The 21699-nt window shown below is 33.4% G+C and overlaps 1 protein-coding gene across 1 annotated transcript in view; it reads left to right on the top strand.

The window, feature by feature from the left end:
• The window catches only part of LOC145660786 (uncharacterized), a 126129-nt gene extending 105359 nt beyond the window's left edge, over positions 1-20770 (top strand). Inside the window, exon 8 of the mRNA XM_081726194.1 lies at positions 19765-20770. Within this exon, the coding sequence (XP_081582320.1) occupies positions 19765-20475 (711 nt within the window). The 3' untranslated portion in view covers positions 20476-20770. The remainder of the gene's footprint in view (positions 1-19764) is intronic.
• The last annotated feature ends 929 nt before the right edge of the window (positions 20771-21699 follow it).

Genomic DNA, 21699 nt, shown 5'->3' on the forward strand with positions numbered 1-21699 from the left:
CAGAGCAACTTAAACAACCCCAATTCAAATGTAGAAACAAATATATAATATGCGGTATATTCACCGAATGTGTTATTTTTAGTTCAATCAATCAGGTGCCTTATCCAATTACTAGCTTTCCAAGTAGTGAAGTTCCATCAACGAAATTTAAAAAATGGATATACGTAACTAAAGATGAAGCAGTCTTCTTTATAGCCATTAAAGGTATTCCTCTTCCCGTGAAGGAAGAGATAAAAAATGCAGGATGTCAAAAAGAAAAGTGAAATTATTGAAGTAAACATTATCTGACTAAACTTGTTGTTTATTCAAACTATGGGGCTTGGATCTTTAGGGGTAGTTTTCATACGAAAAAGGAAGCGAAAATATTCTAAAATGAGGCGAAAAGAGTCAAAAGAGAATCTATTTTCCTCAACTATTTTAACAAGTGATCTACGTAACTGAAAAATAATGCATATGTACTAAGTGCATCCCTACAATATGTACGTAAGAATATTAGTATCTGTACTAGGTTGTTAAATGTACGTGTGTTTATATTTGGAGATAAAACGATTCTTACAGAGGATAAAACATCTTTCCACATCCACAAAGACCAGAAAGTCAAACTTTGTTTACAAAGTTGACAAGATTCAGGTTCTTCTAAAGACTAACTTCAAGTTTTTCCTATAACAATTTTACTTAGTTGTTCTTTTTAAAAGGAAGTACATAACTACTATTCCTTTCTATGCATTGTTGATTCAATTTTTTTTACTAGCAGCCGTCACATATTGTTTGGATGTACAAATTGCTTGAATTTGTAAAAATTCTCGAGAAGAAACAGAATCCATGATAACTGAGAAAATTGGAATAAAGTTTTGAGATCAGTTTAAAGAGTAAAAATGGAGGAAAGAGTGATTGCGCCAGATTAAGGAAAAAAAGGGGGAATAAAAAACTCCAAAAGTGTAAAAAAAAAAATAAAATAAAATTTCTTTTTATCCAACTGAAGGCAATAATTGACACATTAAGTACTTTCAGAAATCTTGTTTTGCGGTAAAAGGAAAATGTATGCATGTATAAATGCTAACGGTGAAGATAATAACCTTGATCATTACCCTTATGAAGCCTTTGTATACTTAAAAATATATTCTTGGGAAATTTGTCGAACGATTTCCGGCATGGTATAGATTTCTTACTTTTCGGAACTTCCTTCCAGTGAGAGCTGTTAACAATAAATTGTATCACGAAGTATCTATTTCACAGTATTCTTTTACTTTTATCAAAATTATTTTCGTTTTTACCACAAATGTCCATGTTTATATAATTACTTTGTATTGTTTCATTAACAATATATTTATATTATATAAATATTTATTTCTAGTGGTTTTGCTTTATATTGGCAATTGTTTTTCTTAGTCCTAAAGTTACTTATGTGTTAAATATATAAATGGTACCTGAAATCACTTGTCAATTCTTTCTAAAATAAAGGAAAGTGAATTTTATAAATACAAGATACCTTATGTAAACACATCAGATATATATATATATATATATATATATATATATATATATATATATATATATATATAAGTGTATGTATGATTGTGTGTGTGTGTGTGTGGTGTGTGGAAATAGTGTTTTTTCAACTTTCGAAACAGAGCAGTGCATGTCTACTTTTAATGGATTATTATTCAACTTACAATAAAACTTGAATGCTAAACAAAAGACTGCTATTTAAACTTTTTTCTAGAATGTCTCCTTGCGTTTATGATATCGAAATCATATTATTAAATATGTCATACATTGAACATAAGCCCTCCATCCTTTCTGAAATTATAATAGTATTTTATCAAAAAAGTAATTATTTCGATATCTGAACCGTAGTTCTTTATTAAAGGTAAAATTTCGGAAAGCTTAAATTGAGCTTAAATGATCTATTTTGATTGGGAATCAAATTGTAAAATAAAGATAATGTTTTTTATACTAAAACCATTTTAAAATTGAATTATACAAAAGAAATTAATGACATTTTTTAACCGTTTACGAGCAGTATTAAACTATTTTTCATTACAAAAATTAGATGAAAAAATACGACTTAAAAAGATATGGTATTGCAAACACATTGACTTTTTTCAGCATAATTAAATCTGAGGTATACCGTATGTTTAATAAAAAATATATTCTGATCAGAATATGCGATTTTTGGTCTGTTTTGCAAAGTTGAAAATATCACCATGGATACAATATTTGTGAATTTATCATGAAAATATTTTACTCGATTAAATTTACTTCCCGTTTAGTTTCTCAGTAAAGAAAGGAATTACTGTAGAGATGAGACTGCTAATATAAAACATCATTTTGCAATCAATCATAAATAACCTAAAAGCCAAATTGAAATTCATGAAATAAACAAAATTTAACCAATAAATACGTTCGGCTGTAAATTTTAAATTTCACATGTTAAATACTTGAATTAGAAGACGCAAAATAAATCGCTTTTACATACTAACATTTCTAAACAACATGCTCTTCGTATATAACTTTTCAGATATCTTTTTTCTTTTTCTTCTAATGCCCTTACTTATGCCATGACATTGCAAGAAGACTAATTATTTTCATAAGTTGTACAATACATAGATATGATAATACTTTAATGTAATGATTTTCCAAGATAATCAATAAGATACAAAAATAGAGAACTAATAAATTAATATTATGAGCAAACGAGAAAATATATGAAAAACTGAAACGAACTGTAAGGATAATTTTGGGTCGTTATATCTATCTCTGCCATCAAAATAATAAAGAAATATTTTCAAAACTTAAAACATGTTAATTAAATCTTTAATTTCCCTATTGGTTATTTACAGAGTAAATTAAATTCCTAAATTACAGAGAGTATCAATAAGATTAGCATTACTGAGTAAGTTTGTAACATTATTACTCTTCCCTCTCATATATTTGTGTATCCAGTGTAGCCTCTCCAATAAAATCATCACATCTTGAACCATGTTCATCCCATTATTTCATTATCTGAGATTTCCCTTCCAATGTATCCAATCATATCCTTTACTTTCTTTTGTTCTTGTAGATTTTCTTCTCTAGTTCTTTTGGCTTCATTCACTTTATTCTCCTCTTTTCTCTGTTCGATTCTTTATCTCCCTCTTCTGGAAATCTATTCATAATCATGTTTATGCCCTTTCGGTTCTCAATTGATTCGCCGCATTTTCCTTTCCTTTTCTCCTTTCCTGGACTTGCCAAATTCGTTCTTTCTGGTTTTATATTCCATTTCCTCCTTCAGAACACCTCCATCCATCTGATTTTGTACATCAGTCGATATTTAATTTCTACTCGGGATGAACGTTTTGTTCACTATTAATGTATGGTTTTGTTTCGGTTTCTTTTTCTTTTAGACAAGTTTTCCCAATCTGGCTGTCTGCTGTTTCTGTTATCATTAATTTCTATATTTTCACTGATTTTAGACAATATATTTTATTCATTCTTAGTTCTCTTCTTCCTCTTGACTGTTCGGCCTTTTCAATCTTTTACTCTTTTCTTTTCTATCGGTTATCATCTTCTTTAACTTCAAATCTTTCGTTGCTCACCATTACACCATCCATAATGGGCTAATCTTCATAATTCATGTCAATCTCATTTTCTTTTAACGAATTCTGCCTTCCTGGGAACTACATTTACCTTCATCAATTATTCTAAGCTTCTCTGTCTGGTTTGGTATTACATCCTACTTAATCTTCTCATTCTTGTCCTTATTCTCCACATTCCGAACAGCTTCGATTTTTAATTCTGTAATTTTTGCTATACTTTCTTAATGCACCACTTTCTTTTCAGCCTTTTTCGAATTTTCTCTCTCTCTCTCTTTCTCTCTCTCTCTCTTTCTCTCTCTCTCTTTCTCTCTCTCTTCCATATTTATTGTTATCTTTCTTTTCGCCAACACCAGTGGGTGGGTCATTTGGGTCCGTTGGTGCCAATCCACAAATATCAATACTTTCATTCTTGAGGTTACTTTCCCTTCTAGCAGCAGTTAATATTCTGGTTGACACATCTTCCTTATTTCCACTTTCAGTATTATCAGAATTGTTTCTTCTTCGTGTTGATTAAGTTCGACGCTCTTTTCTACTCTGAAGTTCGATCTTAATTCATCCATTCGGTTACACGAAATCATACACTATAATCTCTAAACGATTTAATGATTCGCATATACTCCAGAAGAAGATTCTCAAATCGATCCAGTTGTTTCATGATATCTTGTACCGGTTATCGCATCTTCTCTAAGCGTCATCAATCCTTGACTTGTTCATGGCCTCAGCATTTAAACCTGTTCTAATAACTTCTTCTCTGATTTCATCTAAATTTACCTCTTCCGAATTTGAAAATTTATAACTACTACTGCAATTTACCTTGCAAGTACTTACATCCTCTCAGTATTCTTCTCTCGGACTGTCTGTACTCCTGTTTTCAATTCAACATACTCTTCTTCTTCATCTAAACTAGAATACGATACGTCCTCTTGAGCTAACCCTTTGTCTATTCCCTCACATTTATCGGTAGGCTTATCTTCATATGAGTGAGCAATCCGTACATTCTCGTTCGATATCTTCTGTTGTATTTGAAATTGTTTAGAGTTGATTCAAGTTTTCCTCATTATTAAGACGACTAACTTTCACTTTCTTTACAATAATCATACTTTCCTCTTTAGTTATGTAACTTTCAATCATCCTTCCTTTTCCTGTCATATTATTTTAGTAGCTTAATTTTACAACTGATATTTCCTCCCGTCGACACTCAATTCTACCTCCAACTTGCATTATCCACAGCTGGATAAAATCCTGGATGATAGTCTGCCAAACTCTGTTGTCCACTTTTTCCTCATATGTATCAAGAGGAAGATATCAACTAAATTGTTTTATTAATAAGGAGGCATCTCTCCTTCACTTGTTAAAGATTATATTCGATATTAGCCGAGGCATCACTGTAATAATTCAAACGCCCAAGCAGACGACGCTTCTGACTACATCTCCAAGCAAAGTAGACGACCATCAACAGGATCCATTGTTTACAAGATATATTCTTAATTAACTAGGAACACAACCTAAGGAACTGCCACTAAAATACCATCAGAAATTAAATAACACATAGACCATTTAATCTGTGCAGTAGAAGTTTTATAAAATTAAAAGGTTATTAGTAATATTTACAACAGTTCATGTAGAACTCATACATTGTCGCAAATGATCATAGTAGGTATAACAGGATAGCGCATATGAAAAGATATAACAAGACTCACATCAGACATCATCAGACAGAAGGAGTTTCATATCACAAAAACTAATATTGTACAGATTAATCAAATATCTCAAAAGCCATTTTATAAATTCAACGTAATGATATATAAATCTGATATTTCAACAAAATAGATTTGATTTATTTGATTTTGAGTTTCAGCAGTGAGACTATATCAGACGTGTACTTACAGCTTAACGTAGAATTCGCACTACATGAGTTCTCACCGGGAAGTGAACCCGGGTTTCCTACGTCAAATAAGCGTACACTAACCGCTAACCAAGGGAGCACTAATAGAGAATGGATTGTTAACAGCAAATCACCCGAAACCTCGCGTAGGTTTAATCTCATTAATTTGTACATTTATTCATAATTCACCGCAAAATAATCATTTCATATTCATTATAATTTACATATTCATTTCATCAATATAATTTAGAGTGCGCGCCTTTGGCGTGGGAGACCCGGATTCGAATCCCGGCGCGAGCTCCTGTGGTTCGGATTCCGCGTTAATCAGTAGGTCCCGTCTCATATAGCCCCGCTGCTGAAAAGGACGTTAAACTCTCAATCAAACAATTCATCATTATAATTATAATATTTTATACTTCCATTTCGCTCAAGTCATTTTCATTATATGTTGTTCCATTTGCTCTTGATTCGCATGCATTAACATTAATTTCTCATAGTAATCATATCCTCTTACATACTATTGAATTTATGCATTAAGTTGTCTAAAATGTTATTACAAGTATCGAGTATTAAAACATGAAAATTATTAATTAAAAAGTTCTTTGTTTTGCGCATTATTAATAATCTGGACTGTGAAATACGAACTTCGATCTCAATAAGTGAGTATATATCTGATAAAACATTCCATAACTTATATTATTACTTAAATCCTACTTAAAGGTACCATGAACAATTATCAATGGTAATAACGAAGGAAAAGAATGCATCTTGGGACGATACTGCTTTAAAATATCATTTTGCAATAAATTACAAACGCATCTTGGGACGATACTGCTTTAAAATATCATTTTGCAATAAATTACAAACATCATAAAACTGAAATTCAAATACACGAATTATACAAAATTTAACTAATACATATATTTGGGTATAATTGTTAAATTTGGCATGTTAAATATTTAAATTAGAATATTATTAGAGGTAAATTAAATCAATTTTAAAAATACACAAAGTTTCTAAACAACAAACTCATTAGACATAATATTCATTATATGTTCTTTCTTTTTTCTCATACACAGTGTAATTTCAAGGAGGCTTATTGCTTTCATAGGTTTTGCAGTACGTGAATATGATAATACCTTAATATAATAGTTTTGTAAAATAATCAAGGACATAGAACAATAGATAATTAATAAATTAATAATAATAAATAGAAACGAGAATATAAATGAAAATCAGAAAGAAAATGTAATTGTATATTCGGACGCTTAGATAACTAACTAAATTTTTATAAGGATAAGGAAGAGATCTAGAATTGGTTAGCCTACTTGTCCCGTTAGTAACATATAACCATGACCTCACGTGTAGTGGTTAAATGGAATTTCACAGATGAAAAGTGAAAAAATTCAACCACAATTGTTCACCATCAAATATTTATCTGATGTACAACTCTCCCAAAATCCAGGGGGGGAAACGAAGTTGAAAACAATGATCCCCACGTTTTTTATAATGCTGCTAAACGTTTATTAACATCTTATTAACGAATTTTTTTAGCGCCAACAATTGCAATCATAATAGTTGACAGGTAGACAAAGATATGCAGAGTGAAGGTCAAGTGTTTCTGTAAAGCAAAAGGTATTCTTGCAACTAAGTTTTGTTCAGAGAATAAGAGAGGAATTCTTGTGTATTATCAGTTAATTTGTTTGATCACTTTGTATTATACTTTGAATCGAACACTGACAATCACGTAACCAAATCGAAGCAATTTCATAAGTAGACGTACAGGTCTGTCTGAACCGCTGGTATAGTCCACACATATTACACTCATATATCAAATTTAACTCTGTTCACTGTATTCCTTCTTGTAATATTTCTCCTCACCTGACTGACAAATCATATCTTGTTACGAAAATCAGGATGTGACATAGAATTACGATATACGAACCAAAGTTATTCGGTTACCACTAAATTCGGTTACCACTAAAAGTAAATCTTGTACTGTTTGTCTCGTATGACAGTAATCGCGAATATTCAAAGGTATACAACTTAGAATAATGTCGATCATCGTCCGTTCCATCAGAAATACTTTGAGATTTCTCTACTATAGTCCATGTGAATGACAAACCGAAAAATATTTTGTCCAAAAGCAAAGTGTTTTCTTGAGATTACCAGTATTGTCCACCCATCATAATTTAATGTTCCAAACTAACAGCGCTGCGCTATCACAAATATACAAAATTTTAGTGACATTTCCAACAATCATAACACAAGTAAGACAGACATAACTATGCATGTCAGAAGTACCTTAAATACGAATACTGTGAGCTTAATATGACAATATAAATAAGAAAAAGGTTACAGGGGTTTAATGGTTTGTCTTTCTTCAAAAGGCATTATTTCGAAAAGTTGGTTTAATAAGTATCACAACCAATCATTTAGATGATTTTCGATAGTCGTAAATATTAAAATGTCATTTACAGTAATTTGATTTCCCAAATTGTTCCAGAAATATATAAACATTGGTAAAGTTTACAACAGTGCTTAAAATAATGTAATTGCAAAAGATTGTTATTGCAATTACCAAAACTTTATTGCTCTAATGTCAAAGAAGCAACAAAAAACAACATTCCTTTTATACCTTCCCCACAAATAAATTATTCTAAGAATATAACGATCTCTACCCATCTTACTCTATCAATCTCAACCTATTGTTATATATATTTCTTATTGAGCCAACACCCAAAACTTTTAACAATAATTATTATAATTCTCAACCATAAGGATAAAAGTACGATTGTCAATATTAAGATTGGATAAATTCGACAACATTTATATTATATATAAACATTGCTTATAATGAGCCATTAAAACTCTTATGTAATAGTGTGTTCTACTTTAGGATGAATGTATTACTAAAACAGTATCATTAATATTATTTTTACAGAAATTAAGTTACAGTATAAATAGTGGAATGTAAGTTATCAGATATAAGAAACTCTGTTCATCTTCGTTTGTAACTCGAGATGTGTGCTTGTAAGTGAATTCGTAACTTTTATCTAATGCTCTATTCTAAGCGTTTTGCATCTGTTTAAGTCAAACTTTTACTAACGTCAACAGCTTCCACTAAATCTGGAAGTTCATACAGCGATGAAAGGCTTTTATTAGCAGATTAGGGATCACGCATTTAATTTTTCTCTGAGGATTTCTCTTGGTAAACTCCAGATAAAAATAAGAACCAAACATAGATAGAACTACTATCACACAGAATTTAAAACTATAATATTACATTCCTTTTTACATATTCACCATTTAAGTCGAGGCACTTGTCATTACTTCCAACAAGGTTTAAAATTCCTTCTGCGTAAGAAAATTTACCACCTAAGAATAAGGTTACCCTTTTAAGATCATTTTGAAGCTCTTTTTCAGCGCGGAAACGATGCCACTGTCTCTTGTCCGGTTATACAGGGATTGTTCAAAGCATCCCAACGGAATTGCTCTAAAAGTTGTGAAAAATATCTTGCAGTGCGCAGGTAAGGATAATTGTGAACAAACACAATCGTAGGTCAGTGCTTACGAACTCTTCTGATATGAGTGTCCGTAACGTTTAACAGTAGACTTTTGAAATCATGATCGAAGACCATGAACTCCACAAGAAGTACTCGTTTGTTACCCAAGAATACTGTTGTCACAACCATTTTAAATAGAAAATGTTTGCCAAGCTCTTTTGGCTTTCTGGTGACTGGGTATGATCCTATTCCTTTGAGTGATATTCGTTTTCGACATTTACGTACGAAATCCACGTCTCACCAACGGTCACAATTCTTTTAACAAACTGTTCTCCTTGCTCGGTATAACAGGAAAGAATCCTAACCCAAACTCCATGTTTAACGCTTTTCAGGAAGTTGTTTCGCTACGAACGAACACAGAACCTGCAGAAACCGAATATTTTTGTCAGTAACATTAACAAAACTGTCTGTTAAATTTTTGGAAAGTACGACGAAAGTTCAGAAACTGTAAACCAACGAATTTCAGGGACCTCTCTCACAATTTTCAGTAATGGTTTGAAAATATTAAACATTTAAGATAACATAACGAAGCACCCAACATAATTAAAGTACAGTATTAAAACCAACATTGGACAACATCACCGCTAAACTTATCCAGTAGACAAAGTATTTTTTGCTATTCTAACTTTTCTATAAATTACCTAATGGACTCATTTATGTTGTCAGCCTAAAGTGAATTAATGTCTAGGACAGTGGACCCTCAATAATTCAACACACATAAGAATAAGTTTGTGCGTGGATTGCTGAACTCGCCGAGTTACAGGTTTCCCAAACAAAAACACAAAGCATTGTAAATGGTGTATTGTTTCTAGTATGGTTTTTAGAGTTCCACTTCCTCCCGTCCACGAGGTGTGAACAACAAAACTCAACTGAGTATTAAGAATAATCAAATAGAACTACCCAGTCATAGTTTATATCGAACAATTTCTGCATTTAGTTGAAACTTCAAATTTCTGCATTAACTAGAATTTTGGAAACTTGGTCTCGTACAATACTAGATTTGTATTTGAAAATCATTTTTCACAAAGCGTGATACGTTGGAGGTGACTATTCTACTTCCTCTCTCACTAATGAACTTGGTAATTAGTTTTGAACACAATTTAAATATAAAATATTTTAGGTAAGTGGCTAGCATTTATTTCTCAACAATATATCTTTGCTTCGGTCGATTAGTTCAGAAAAGACATCTGTATCATATAAAATAGGAACAGTAGATGACTTATAATAATCTGATTTGTATCATGTATCTCTGAATATACATCCTGACCCGGAAATAATTCCTGATATAATTCGTAATATAAGCCCTGATTCGAGAATATCTCGAAATGTTTCTAGAGGAAATAAATTTAAAAGAAAGTAAGACTACAATTGGGGATTTGAAGAAGTTGAACAATGTTCCAGAGAAAGATTATATGAGTGTATATTCATAAATATATGCGTCTGTGCATGAGTAAGTGTCGATTTTTTAATTAAATAAATTATTAAAGTATATTGTAGAGCATGAAAAAAATAAGACATTTTCTGAAAATAAATTCTAATGCACCTTTTTGGCAAACAAAAAACGTATAAGATCATGGGCGCCCGCAAGATTTTTTCCAAGGAAGGGCAAGACATACACAAGCACACACACTTATATATATATATATATATATATATATATCAGGGCCAAAATTTCCATTCGCCAGGTCGCCAATGGCGACTAGAAATTTAGAGCTGGCCACCAGTGTTCAGTAGAAATTCTTTCTCCCTAAACTCACAGGACTGCGCAGTTTCTGTTTCGCACGAAAATAATTGTAACTGGGTGAGAGAAAACACCGAACGTGAAGTCTTCACAACGGACATAGAAAGTGAAATCTTCACAAAGGTTGTAATTCGCTCTTCGTTTCCTGCCCTCAGAATGTCTTAGCAGAGTGGGAAGAATATAAACTTTATTTTCTTCACTGACGTTCAATTAGACACAAAATTACAGTAAAAAAATTACAGTGAAAACTTGTTTACGAGTTTCCCAAATTTGCTTCCAATTGTCACATTTTGTACAGTTTTACCTGTGATCATCCTTCATGTGAGAGAGGCTTCGGCAGTCTCAACAGAGTTAAGACTGCCTACAGGAATTCACTGAAGACATGATTTGCTGATAATTTCCATCAATTATCCTTCACGTAAGGACTCTTACCTGAGAACTCAATCGACAACTGATACAGTGCAGATAGAGAAAGAGCGTTACACAAACGGGATAGTTTACAGATATTTTTGAATATGTATATGAATTGCCCAATTCAAAATTGATTATCCTGAATCTACTTGTCTGGTTTTGAAATTTTATGCCCTGATGTAAATCTCTTTCTTTGTCAAACCAAAGAATGCCTTGGAAGGGGGGAGGGGATCTCTCATAATTTCTATGTGGTAGATACTGACAACCATCATTTTTGGATTGGCAAGTGCGTCTGACTTTGAAATTTTGCGCCCTGCATATATTCCACTCTCCCTCACACAATCACCTTAAGAGACGTGTATGCATAATCCTTCATGTCAAACTGATCAATTGTTTTAGCACATAGTATAACTTCACGTTTTCAAAAGAAACAACAAAGGGTGAAATTATCTTTTCAACTCAACTGACGGATAAAGCTCCTCCGTGGCTAAGCGGTTAGCGTAAGCGCCTTTGGCGTGGGAGGCCCGGGTTCGATTCCCGGCGGGAGCTCATGTGGTTCGGATTCCACGTTAATCAGTAGGTCCACGTCTCATATAGCCTTGCTGCTGAACGGGACGTTAAACTCAAAATCAACTCAACTCAACTGACGGATACTATCATTCAAAATACTTTGGCATTGCATTCATCAGGCTGAATATAATCATTACTGAAAAAAAAAATGTAAAACATCACACGGAGGAAGGGAGTAGGTTAAAATCTTGGGGATAGGCTTGACTAAATTTTGTTACTCCTAATCATTTATTTGAATGTTGATTTTAAAAGCAAACTTTTGTCAATAGAAGAGCCTATAAATGTTAACCTCTTTCGAAAATCCCGGGAGGGGCCATGGCCATCTCTGGCCCCCTTCAGTGGGCGGCTATGTATAAGATCCTGTCTTATTTTTGGGGAAACTACACATACGCTCCGAGCACTCCAGAGATATTAAAGCGCTGACAAATAGGAATTCTAAGAGCGCTCTTGAAGAACGCTCTAGTCAAGTATTTGACTGAAAGAATGAATTCCAAAAATAAAAGAAAATTAATTTCTTTAAAAAGAAAAACAAAATTAGAGCTCTTCCGAGATTCAGGCTCAACCATTTTTAATAACTGCTAAAGAATATGGTCTGGGTGAACTAACCGTATGGAATTGGTGTTGATATAGAGAAAAAATAGAACAGTTTTTTTTATTCAGATGTAATTTCCGAAGATATGAGTGAACAGTTTAACTCTTTGCAGACGGACTTGAAAGTGACGTGCCTTTTCTAGCAGACGAAGGAGTTACTCAAAATTGGTTATACAATAATTCGTTTAATTTGCCTTCATTGTGAAGACTTTTTTGAAAACTACAAAGCTTGTTCAATTAATTAAGATATATAACTAGTTATATTTAGAATAATTGTTCTAACATTTGAAAATCTTTTTAGTTAACACTTTTTTGAGAAAGAAAATAACGCGATATTGTATTAGAACTTTTTGTACAAGTATTGACAACAAAAAATACATAATTAATTGATGCATTTTTATTTCTTTAAAGAAATGAATGTATCATTCATTGTTTATTAGAGAGTTATCAGAACCAGAGTCATCGTGAAGAAGTTCCAAAATCTGATCAGTTTAAACAATACAGTATATGAGCGACCCGGAGAACAATAATGGTATATAATATTTTCCAAATTTCGAGTAAATTGAGAAAGAACATTCAACATTCCCATGCAGTTCAATCCTATAACACACGTCTAATAATCTTCCATTACCATCTGTAGGTACATTTTCGAAAGTAAATTGCCTACATACTGTTCTACTAGTTCAATCCCAAACCGTTTCACGTTCGTCCGAAGCTCTTATACATCCACACTATCAAGTGGCTCAAATTTGAACAAAGTAGTGCCAACGAGTGGGCACATAAGATAAATTCTGTGAATATAGCCTGTAGTTCATCCACAATAAAAGAGTAAAGGACAGTCTATGCCTGTCGTTTGTCCTTCTAAGGCTTATTTTTCAAAGCTACTAGTCTTTTAATATGTTTTCACAAGACGAACAATATCATGAGGCAGAAACACTAGAATAATAGTAAAAGTCATATCTAAATATTAATGATAACACCTATAATTTGTCATGATTTTAAAATGATAAAGCAATTGTAAAATTTTTCATTTTGAAAATATTCACACTAGTACTACAAGACTAGTAGATCTGACAAGTAGTTCCCCTGAAGATTAGAGCCAGGACGGGCATAGTTTGTCGCTTGTTAATAAAGTGTGAAAACAAACAGTGCTTCAGAAGCAAAAACTGTAGTAATGTAAGATTATGTTACAATAAGCATAATAATAAGATGCTTCACACTAGGGATGGCCACATTTTCCGGAAAAACGGAAAACGGAAAATATATTTTCCGGAAACCGGAAAATTGAAAACGGAAATTTTTTCGGAAAAACGGAAGACGGAAAATTTTTCGGACAAACGGATGACGGAAAATTTTCCGGAAAACGGAAGACGAAACATTTTCCGGAAAATAAAAGACGGATTTTTTCCGGAAAAGAAAAGACGGAAATTTTCTGGTAAAACAAAAAACGGAAAAATGTGATTTCCGGAAACCGGAAAATCACTTTTCCGGAAATGACCATCCCTACTTCATACTATAATATATTTGTACATAACCTATAAAAAATGAAAAAAAAGTTGTTTCATCTTCAGTAGAACTACTTAGTCTCTACTGTAGAACTTCGTAATTTGTGAAATAGCTGATTCAATCTCTCAATTAGATAAATCAAATTTTCCGAGTAAATTAATAATGCTCTTTATGTAATATTTCACAATATAAACAAAAAAATAACGGAAGTTAAATTTCTTGAATTTTATCATTTATAAATGTGACAACCAAAGTGTCACTGAAAGTTAAAAGAAATGTGTTTCAATTATCTATCATGTAAAAATTACATACAACATTTACGCACTCAAAATTCTGTGAAATTTACTGCACAATTGATTATATCTTGCCACACAGAAAGTAACATTATACCAGTTTATCAAGCAACGTAAGAGGAAATAGATACAATTAATTACGATTTTGGAAACTGAATCAGGAAATATATTGTCACAATACGCGAACATCTCACTGTGATACATAAAATTTTGAAAGTTCATTTGACAAATATTATGCAAAAGATATGTGAACAACTGAATTGACTAGCTAATGATAAGCCATAAGTTGCACTTACCTATTACGCAATGTTAATTGAAATATATACGGGAGAACATATGGAAAAGCTATAAAAATCTTAAAAGAAATTACACCAGGTTCAAATTACATAATAACAGAAGTTTCCAAAACTATTGAAGCAAGTGGTAAAATAATTTCTTTTGGTAACTAACTAACTAACTAACTCTATGGCCTATGGAACCCGGAGGTTCAGTGCCGCGTTCACAAAAGCTCTCCACTGACTTCTATCCTTAGCTAATTGCATCCAGTTTCTACTTTGTATTCCTATCTCTGCGAGATCCATCTTAATATTATCCTCCCATCTGCGCCTAGGTCTTCCTAATGGTCGTTTTCCTATGGGTCTACCAGTCAAGACTTTGAAAGCGTTTCTACTTTCTTCCATTCTAGCTACATGACCTGCCCACCTAAGCCTCCTAGACTTGACGACCCTAACAATGTTGGGTAAACCGTATAAACTATGTAGTTCCTCGTTATGAAGCTTCCGCCATTCCCCATTCTCGTTCCTCTTGGGTCCGAATATTCTTCTCAGGATCCTGTTCTCAAATACTTTCAGTCTATGTTCTTCCCTCAGAGTAAGCGACCATGTTTCGCAACCATACAGAACAACAGGCATGATTATCGTTTTATATATTTTAAGCTCCAAATTCCTCGACAGAATTCGCGACGACAAGAGATTTTGAACCGAGTAGTAACACGAATTCCCTGCTTTTAGTCGACATTTAATTTCTTCGTGAATATGATTTTCGTCTGTTAATATTGATCCTAAATATTTGAAAGTATCCACTTTATCAAAAGCTTTATTTAATATTTTAACGCCTCCACAATTTGCCGTATTACGGTCCCGACGCACTTCCATGTATTTAGTTTTCTCTGCATTTACTTCTAAACCCATGTTCCTGCAAGCGTTTAAAAGATCTCTGCATTTATTTCTATTGTTCTCCTATCCTCCCGTATTAAATTTACGTCATCAGCATATGCCATAACCTGGTGAATGCCGTTCAACTCTAGGCCCTGGTTGCTATCTTTGATTTTCCTTATGGCGTATTCCAGCACAAAGTTAAATAATAATGGCGACAACGCATCTCCTTGTTTCAGGCCATTTTCGACGTGGAAGCTCGTGGACAAAAATTTTCCTACCCGGACTTTACTTTGGGATTCACTTAAACATATCTTAATTAATCTAATTAGCTTTCTCGGTATTCCAAGTTCTGTAAGAACGTTGTATAATGTTTCTCTCCTAACCGAGTCGTAAGCCTTTCTAAAATCAATAAATAGTTGATGTACCGGGGTATTGTATTCCCACTTCTTTTCGAGTATTTGGCGAATGGTAAATATTTGGTCGATAGTTGATCGATTTCGTCTAAATCCGCACTGATAATCTCCAATAATTTCATCTGCGTATAGGGTCAATCTTGCTAACAGAATATTTGAAAGGATTTTATAGGATGTTGACAGAAGAGAAATGCCTCGATAATTATTACAGTCAGTTTTGTCGCCTTTCTTGTGAATTGGAACAATGATTGACTCTTTCCACTCTTGTGGCAATTCTTCCTTGTTCCAGATAAGGAGAATGAGTTTGTGTAACTTGTTTCACAATTTTTCGCCTCCAGCTAAAATTAACTCAGCCGGAATTTCATCTACACCCGGAGATTTGTGTTTCTTTAATTTCTTTATAGCGGCTTCCACTTCTATTCGATTGGGTTCTGGAATATACGGTTCTGCGGTGTGTATCTCCTTTTCTCCACGCACATTAGTTTTTGGCTGCGTGTTCAGCAAATCGTCAAAGAAATCTTTCCACCTATTTAAGATGCTATCCGTATCAGTGAGAACTGTTCCGTCAGATTTCTTTAATATATAAGCACGAGGTTGATAGCCTTTCTTAAATTCGCTGATCCCCTTATACATGTCCCGAATATTTTTATTTTTACTATTATCTTCAAGTTCCTTAATTTTAGCTTTCAAAAAATCCCGTTTCTTTGTTCTAAAAGTTTTGGAAGTTTCCCGCCTGATATCTGCGAAATTTTGTGTAGTTATTTCATTCGGATTTTGTAGCCACTGTAATTTTGCCTGTTTTCTCTTCTCTGCTAGTTTAATGCATTCTTGGTCGAACCATGGTTTGTTCCTACGTATTTCCGCGTGTCCCAATTTTTCTATTGCTGAACTTTTAATGCTATCTCTAATTTCAATCCAAGTATCCTCAACACTAGTGCACTCCGAGTCTTCTAAGACCGAGAATTTCTTTTGGTAAGACAACAAATGGGACAAATGGAAGACCAATCGGTAAACAACCATTGGGAAGACCTAGGCGTAGATGGGAGGACAATATTTAGATGGATCTCGCAGAGATTGGAATACAAAGTAGAAACTGGTGCAGTTACCTAAGGATAGAAGTCAGTGGAGAGCTTTTGTGAACGCGGAATTGAACCTCCGGGTTCCATAGGCCATAGAGTTAATTAGTTAAGACAACAAATAAAAATTCCATAAAGATTGTTATTGTACTTTTACTAAGTAGAAAAATAGGAACCCAGTTAGAATTAATGATTACCACCCAGTGTTTATCCAATGTATTAAATGCTTAGTGTGAGTAGGTTTATCAAAGTTCTGTCAATCGTATTACATTCAAAGCAAGATGGATACATTTGAAGACTAAAATGGTAGATTGATGAACTTACAAGTAACAGAGGGAATATTATCTATAGACTTTCAAGATGTTTTCGAACAGGTTTCAGGTACGGCACTAGGCCATTTTACACTGAAACATTTTAACAATTTGATAACATAATTCAATAACAATTTGAGGTCAAGATGGTACAACACAACAGCAACATTACAAAAGTAGCTTATTTATAGATGATCGGAAAGTATACTCACTTGAGAAAACTACTACAGTTTCTGGTAACTGATTATAGGTAGTGACAATTCGGTTTAGGAGGAACCATTGGACAATATTAAAACTCGACGCTCGAGTGTAAAAGAGATAACTAGACCGTGTTGTTCTAGCGTGTACGCGAAAATTTATCTGACTTAACAACTGTTCACATGATGTGGCCATTTACAACTTTTTGCAAAAATATTAGGTCAGAAATAAAGTAAAATAAAGTGATTTTAGTGTTAAAGTGGAAGTTATACAAGTAAGAGTATTAGGTATATATTTTTATCGAGATCAAAGGTAGAGGATATGGCCAAACAAATGCAAGATTCGATGTTGTGTAGCATTCCCTAGCAGGAATATATATAATATGAATTCATTAAGCAATTTTTAAACAATAAAAAACAAACTGTCGTAATCTACGATATTACGTTGTATTCATGTATTTGGAAAAAGATGAGAACGAGTTGGTCTTTCTTTTCTCCCCACTCTGGTGAGAGTAGATAGTGGAAGAATATCAATCACAGGTAACAGTGAACTGTAAATTACAAACATAAAATAAAATTTAACTTTTCTTAGGAGTATGTTTTATATTCCAATTGCTCTCAATACGAAAGATGTTGATTTCAAATCTTAAGTCTCCTAATCAGGGTAACGCGCATCCATGTACTGTATTCCGTATACGCATTCTATAGTGGTAGGCTTCTGGACCTAAGCCCTATCGAGTACGTGTGAAACATGGTATCTAATAGCAAGCCTGACTCCGGCAATAAGCATTGCTCAGGATTTTTGGCAGGTATAAATATCACATCCTGGACAAGATATTTTGCATTGTATTACCATCCATCTCCTTCTATCCATAGATATCCTCCTCTTGGTGTAGAGATCAGTATGCATATCTTTGGTGTCTATAGTAAATACACAGTACAAACTATGATGTTAAGTCATCTGAATTTTAACAGAGGCAGATGGTCTCAGCGTGACTAATAATTATGATGACATTTCAACACCAAAAGTCCGATGTTGCGTTTAGCAGAAGTATGGTGTTATTGTTTTCCTCTAGAGCGGCTGTTAAGCGGTGTAAAACATCAATAACACCAATGCTGTATTAAAGAGCTAAATAAACGCACAAATAGAAGTAATGCTACAGTCTTCTTTCATTACATACCATGTTGTAACTAATACTCCAACTCGTATGGTGAACACAAATTACTGACGCGCTGATATTGATAAATTTATTATTTGTAAGTGATGAGTTATATATCTTGTTTGCTAAAAGTAATGATAGCAAACGAATCACATCAGCTTCAAAATCCTAAATCCTATGTATCAGAAAAATACATTTATACTGTGAGTTTTTAGATTGCACATTCTTTCATCTGATGCTCGTCTACAAACTATTTTCCCCGAACATTATTATACATTAGATGCCCATTTAACTTACGGCATTTGTCTATACATATGATATAATCTACCATGTGACTGGTAGTACATCATGTGATAAGACGGAATGTTGAATCTCATAAATTCTTTAGAACTGTTTAGCTGCTCTCGTAACGTTTATTATTGACAGTTTAACAATATGTGCTAATTTGATGTGAGAAAGTAACACGGGCAATCTATAACGTCATATTGAAATAAAAAAAAATCTTTACGAAGGGGACACAACAGAATAATTCAATGTTTCTATCTTGTAAATGCTCTTCAGAAGTCCATGTACACACAAAGGACACGACAATATCTTTAATAGTGTACCATTTGACTCAATGGGCTACACATGACGTGTCAACAAGATAACACATGATTTTGCTGCTGCCAATTTAATCCTTCTCTCTAGTCTAGTGACTAGAACACATCTATTTGGTGCATGAGATTTTGTGTTTGAAGAGTATCGAACATAATATAATCGTTTATATACTACATAGTATTGCTACTGACAAAAGGATGTAAATAGAAATCAACCAAGCAAGTAAATAACTGTGAATTGTTTTCAAATTTCTATAAAATATGCAGTGTTCTGTATATGTGTATTGCGAATGCTGCCGTTGAATAGTACGGAACCTTATTTGAGTGTGGCACGTTCTCCTAACTGTGAAGTGGATACTATTATGCACTACATGCTTTCGCAGCACTGTTGGTAGACCCTAGGAGACTGTCGGTCGGCATGAGTCGCCCATTGTACATTAATGTTAACCAACTAACTATCAACCGGCATTTATCCAACAGTTTCATCATGACGCTCGTAATCATAGTTTAACTTCTTTCGTAGAGGTTACGTTGACAATTAATTTGTTGGTAAATGTTCGGCGACCAGCCTACCATTTGCATACTTGGGCCTACTATATGTGCTGCTACCGTGTAAGAAGTAAGAACATTACTTATATATAATTCAATAAAATGATATTGTTTCTTGTTTAAGTTCTATTAACTCCTTTGTCCATTTGCCTCTTTTACAGTATGCGACAAATGCGAAGATTGGCCAGAGAGAAAAACTAAGTGTACTGGACATTGAAAAAATTAACCGTATGTACAACTGTAGCCAAGCGAAGGGTAACAGAAGTATGAGGAAGAACACAATGGAAGCACACGATGATGTGTCATCAAAATCAACAGCAACAGCAAAAGCTTCAACAGAGACAGCTTCTGGAACAAGAGCTTCAACAGAAATAAATTCATCAGACACAACAGCTTCAACAACTTCGTCAACAACTATGCATCAGTTAGAGGCTAGCCAAAACGAATGTGTCGAAGGCGCAACCAAACCAAGCAAGGATGCATTAAAGCAAAAGTCTTCTAAAGGACCTTCACATTCCAAAGATAAAGATACTGCAAAAAAGTTAGCTACTTCATCTTCAAATGATACAAGACGTTTGTCTGTGAAACATACAAACGATTCAACATTCCTTTCCGACGATTCAAGTCCGTTAAAACTTGCTAAAACTACAGGAAAAACAAAAGATAAAGGTACTACGAAAATGTTAGATGCTTCTCCGTCAAAAGGTACGAAACGTTTGTCTTCACAACGTTCAAGGGGTTCAAGATTCCTTTCCGATGATTCACGTCCGCCCAAAATGCTTAAAAAGGTAGACCAAACAAAAGCTATATTAGACGCATCACTTGCAAAATCTAGAAAAAAGGCGGGAAGTAAACAAGCTGGCAAGGTGTAAAACACAAGAAGAATAAAAGTGCAATAATCTAATGATGTGCACATATAATTGAAAAGTATGTTGCGTGTGTGTGTAATATTCTTGATCATTATATTTTCATAAACAATGTTGCAATGCGGTTGTCCCATCACATAATCTTAAAATGCAAGTAGGCGAAAGGTGAGATTAGGAATTGCAAGATAGAAAAAGATACATAATCCCTAATGTACCTGAAGATAGGAAAGAGTTTTAAATATAATTGAACAAGATATAAATATGTTTATGTGTATGTAATAAACATTAATAAATTTTGAAGTGGGACGATGAAGAAATTTGAATGAGTTAAAAATAAGAACTAAATAAACCAATTAAAGTTCGAAATAGTTTTGGATAAATGAAATGATACTAAATATGAATAAAGTAATGTATTTCCTTAATAAATACTGATTGTATTGGCTTAATAAATATTTAATAAATTCTGATGTCCTTAAAATGGGGCCTTAATACGGTACAGAAGTGAATTACTGCTAATATTCATTAATAGCTTTATTTTAAAGTAGACCATGAACACTTAGCAGTATACGAGAATATCTTAAAAAGTTTCCGATCTAACATAGAAATATCGCTCCACTAGTAATCAACCGTTTATAATATATACTGCCATCTACGGAAGAAATAATTTATTAGCTTGAACTGTCTAGCTAGGTCAATTCACTGGAAACAGTCATTTGCATTAAGGGCTGTACATTGAGGTTCGCATACTGCATGACAATGTTCCAATCCATACAGCAGAAGGCGTTGCCAACACGCTAGTTCTAAATCTAGGTTATCTAGGTTAAATCGTGAGGTTAAATCTGAATGTCTTCGAAAACATACCCTTTCACTGCTCCCTGACAACCACAGTCGTGTGAATTGGATCATTGTCATGCAATATGCGAGCACAACAGCTTCCAATGAACTGACACAACCGAACAGATGAAAATGTCACTATTTTATCATACAAGACACAGTATATTATAAACGGTTTATTTCAGTGTTAGGTTGGAAAAGTTTGGATATGCTCTCGCATATTAAGAATCTACAGAGTCTTATCTTTTATAAAAATAATTAAGGAGACTGCAGCTGTACCCACGGAAGCATAATGAGCATATGAAAATTGTAAGTTATTTTATCATTTTCCTTTAATAAAACACTGAACTTTTGAACTTCTTTACCCCGCCCCCCAAAAAATTTCATAGGCGCGAG

This window comes from Thermobia domestica, chromosome 9 (assembly GCF_964235325.1).
Source record: "Thermobia domestica chromosome 9, izTheDome1.hap1.1, whole genome shotgun sequence".
NCBI classification, from domain to species: Eukaryota; Metazoa; Arthropoda; class Insecta; order Zygentoma; family Lepismatidae; genus Thermobia; species Thermobia domestica.